The following is a 4,262-nucleotide window of genomic DNA, read 5'->3' as shown; positions in this document are numbered from 1 at the left end:
TGTAAATGATTTATGTCTTCCCTAAAAGGAAGCTTTAGTGCTAACCTGCCCTAGTTAAAAAAAACAACCCTCTCGATTAAAGATGATAAATACAATAAAGTGATTATGAAAGTAGGAATCTTCCGGCATGGAAGAGAGAGAATGAGAGAAGAGGGGAAAGCTGGGACAAGGTTCAACCACAAAGAGGCAACAGCAGCAGCGGATGAGCAGTGAAGGGGATATATGTGCTCTCTACGATGGTGTGTGTGTGTGTCTGCAGACTGTGTGTGAGAGGGGAGGGGATAAGAGAGACCTGCTGATATTGTTGCATTTCTGTCCTCCTTCCATTAGTTGAAAGGATTTTAAGGATACAGCCGAGTTTGCCGAGATCCAATGGATGCTTTTCAGAACAAGCTAACTCTCTTAAAGTTCTTTACTGCAAGCTAGATTCATTTAATGGGGAATTGTTGAGAAGATTCTTCTGCTTGCGGTGATTGAACGCACGCTTCTTCAGTTTAGTCACATTTTTAGCCACTGGACTGAGTACTGTGATATCTGATGTTTCATTTGGTACGTTAAACAGCCTAAAAAAAGTTCAAAACTTGTTTTTAAGGATCTTTGCGAATTTTTTTTTTTTTTTGCTAGATTCACGTTTTGTGTTTTGACGTATAATGACTGTAAGAGTTAAATCTCTGATTGTGATCACAACAATATTGGCCCATTGCAGCTATACACTGGCTTTGTGAATTTAACCGGACAAGCATACGTCTTAGCGCCTTTTAGGATGACTCCTGACAACATAGGCTCCAACCAACCCACAGTGACCTCCTTTGGCCACTCCCCTTGGGTGATGGGTATGATGCTCAGTGTCGCCTCTTCCCTCATCATCTCCACAAACCTGCTCGTGGCAGCTGCTTTACTTAAGCTACTCCTCAAGAAGTGTAGCCAGAGCTGGTGCTTTGTCCTCAACTTGGCACTCGCTGACAGTCTGGTTGGCGTAGCCATCACTGGCCTGGCCACAGAAGACCTCAGCAGGAATGTCAGTCTTGCTGATCGTCCCTCAAACACTACGCCTTCCACTGGCCAGGACAAGACCCGCTGCCTGCTGCGAATGGCATTTGTGATATCACCCTGCATAGCATCCATCATGTCCATGTTTCTCATCTCACTGGACCGCTATGCTGCCATCAAGATACCCCTGCGATACTCGCTGCTGTCTGGGAAGGGGACGGCAGCTGGAGCCTTGCTGGTTCTGTGGATCATTTCACTCACCATGGGATTCATGCCAGGTGAGAAACAGAAATGATCAATCAGTGTGTTGAAATATGCAGAGGACTGTGCTTTTATGTAATCTAAAGGCATATGTAAGAAGGGGCTATACAAGGTTTAGACTCTGGATTTGACCTAAGAGTTCAAATGCTCCTCTTTGAAATTTCTACCTGGAAAAGAAAAGGCCCAGATTTAGTCACTGCTCCAAAACTGTAAGTTCAAATTATATACCACTGGACTTTACGGATGAGAAACACAAATCACAAATTTACTTTGTATTCACCTCGAGAGTCCTCGAGGAAGGCTTTTTCAGGATGTTGCAGATCACATTGAGATTGCCTGTGTGCACTTTTGAGTGTGGCTTCCTTTTGACCGATACGTTTCTATCATATGAGTATTCAGGGTGTTTTACTCCCGTAATGAGAGGCCTACAAGCATGCACGGTAAAATTTGAACAGCTGCAGTCCAGTGAGACAGATCATGTAACTCCATTGTTTCATTCCTCTCCAATGGCAAATCTAATAAGTGGCCTCTTGCAAGTGTTCCATTCATCTAAACTGCAAAAGCAACAAAAACTGATGTCACTGCTTAATATGAAACTCTCAGTCCAAGCTTTTGTTTCTGCATGTTCTCCTCGTGTCTTCTTCTTCTTCGGGCCTTTATGGTCGCCACAGTGGATCATCTCTCTGAATGTCCTCCATCACTACATCCATGAGCCTCCTCTGAAGCCTCCTCCTCCTTTCCTCCTGCACCACTGACCTTTCCTTACCACCTTCTCTTCCCAGAATTTCTCCTTAGCAGTCCTTTGCACTTCCTGATTCATTAACTCCTCCATCCATCATCCACTCTTTCATTCATCAGAAACGAGCCTTCTATTTTCTCAACACACTCTCTTTACTTGTTAGCAAGTTTATCTCTATTCTTAACCACACTAACCTGTTACACGTCCTTTGCAGCTTGATGAATCTCTCCAGAGAATCAATGGAAGCCATTTTTTTCCTTCCTTGAGGTCAAGTCTCAACTCATTTAAGCCTTTTACTTTCTTTTTTCCACCACTCTCTTTGCTTCTAATTCACCTGGTCTCCTGCACACACAACAGCACCAGAGGCAGTTATTAATCCAAGTCCTGACCGATTTGTGGAAATCTCATTCTGAATGATTTGCATGCTTGATTTGACCAAGATCTTATGCCCGATGCTCTTCCTGACACAACCCTCCACATTTACCCTGGCATGGGATCGGCACTGGGATTACACTGGCTTGTGACCTGGTTGTTTGTACTCCTGGTGCGGTGCTAAGTACCTAATTTTTTAGTATGAGCCCTTAAATACTGTTTTTCTACCCATCTTTTAACACTGCTAGTGTTGTTTTGAACAGATAGCTTAAGGAATACCAATTAGATGAATGCCTAATTAAGGCCCTGGCTGGTGCGGACCTGCATGTAAGGGTTTGTACTGGCCAGATCAATCAACCTGATGCAAATACACAAAGTTAATGTGATGCAAAACCCTGCCAAAGGCTTTTACATTCTATTGCATTACATTCAGCCGGCCTACGTTTGGAGGTAATGCACCAAGAAATGCAATTATGTGCTGTTAAAGGGAGAAAAAAAAAGACTCAACAAATGTAGGCAATGCAGGGTTGAAGTATTTTTATAGAGGATACTTTTTCATAGAAAAAGTGCAGACTCATTGTACTGCACATATATTTTTCCCTTCAAAACAGTCACTATTTTCTTGGAGCCAGTGTAGTGTTGTCTCCAGGGTCAAGATACGCTGCAATACTATAAAAAGAAAGGAAATGAGTTATTACAGTCACCTTGTTATTTCTAAAATGTATGAAGTTTTTGCATTGTTTGATTTGTAATCTGAGCATATCAATATATAAAGAATATATTAAAAAAACACCTCATGTCCTCTTGTCCTCAGTTATGGTGCGGCAGCTGCAGGTGGAATCAAGCTATGATGGCTTCTGTGCCTTCTTCTCTGTGATTCACAATGTGGCCATCGTCATTTTCCTCAGCGTCGTCTTTTTCCCAGTGCTCGCCATCTTCATCTACATCTACCTGGATATCCTGAAGATCGCCAGCAACCACCAGAAGCAGATCTGCCGTGTCAGGCAAGCAAGCTCCTGGAACGGTGACCACCACAGGCAACATAGCCAGCATCAGCCTCACCATTCATATCTGAGGATCAGTTACTGGAGTCACGTCAAGGCCCTGAGGACGGTGGCGGTGCTCGTGGGCTGCTTCTTAGTCCTCTGGTGCCCCTTCTTTGTGGTGTCCATAGTGCACATTCTTTGTAAAAGCTGTGCTCTCAAAGCTGTGATTGAGAATCATATATGGCTGCTGGGACTCTCCAACTCACTAATCAACCCTATAGTGTATGCCATTTGGCAAAGGGAAGTGCGGCTGCAGTTGGTAGCCATGTTTTCCTGCATTACAGGCAGCTCATTGGCAGCCAGAGCAACTGTCACAGAGAGAGGCGACCCACAACCAAATGTGCAGACTCAAGCCTCTGCTTCTAGAAGAGACACACTAAACCCTGCACTCTTGCAACCAATCACCAATGATGAAGCTCATGCAGGACCACAAACGGCCACAACAAGTCTGTGAAATAAACTGGGAAACTCGAGATATACTACAAAAACACATGTGAATGATTCTCTGAGGGATAAAGCATTGATTAATAGGCTTTGTAACCCCTGAAGTACATTATTATTATTATTATCACTAAATATGATGCTTTTTTTAAGTACCATATTTGCACCTCAGGCTTCAATGTGATTTCACCCAATTCCTTCAAGCCTGACTACGAACAGGCCACGGAGCTAATAAAGTTCAAGTCAAAACTTTTGCTTTCTTTGTTTGTCTAATTTAATTATTTGAATTATGCTATAGTTCTGATGCATATTTGATCTGCTTAATCTGTATAATATTTTGGCAGGGAAAAAAATCACAAATATCATCTGACAGTAAAGGGGAAATCAGGTTTATTATGTCATCGGTTTTAACC

General features: G+C 42.9%; 1 protein-coding gene across 1 annotated transcript; it reads left to right on the top strand.

Annotated features, from left to right (window-relative positions):
* Positions 1-486: 486 nt before the first annotated feature.
* Positions 487-4,033, top strand: gpr119 (G protein-coupled receptor 119). Its single transcript, XM_004551386.2, has 2 exons — positions 487-1,268; positions 3,177-4,033. The coding sequence occupies exons 1-2, from the start codon at positions 764-766 to the stop codon at positions 3,860-3,862; spliced, it is 1,191 nt and encodes a 396-aa protein (XP_004551443.2). The 5' UTR covers positions 487-763; the 3' UTR covers positions 3,863-4,033.
* Positions 4,034-4,262: the final 229 nt, after the last annotated feature.

Source organism: Maylandia zebra, linkage group LG10 (assembly GCF_041146795.1).
Source record: "Maylandia zebra isolate NMK-2024a linkage group LG10, Mzebra_GT3a, whole genome shotgun sequence".
NCBI lineage: Eukaryota > Metazoa > Chordata > Actinopteri > Cichliformes > Cichlidae > Maylandia > Maylandia zebra.
This window is presented reverse-complemented; position numbering and strand designations above follow the sequence as displayed.

What these genes read in the sequence shown, in the direction of transcription:
- gpr119 (XM_004551386.2), top strand. Translation starts at nt 764, where the DNA reads ATGACTCCTGACAACATAGGCTCCAACCAACCCACAGTGACCTCCTTT. An exon ending in CACCATGGGATTCATGCCAG is followed by an intron (nt 1,269 to 3,176) that starts GTGAGAAACAGA and finishes TCTTGTCCTCAG; the next exon opens with TTATGGTGCGGCAGCTGCAG.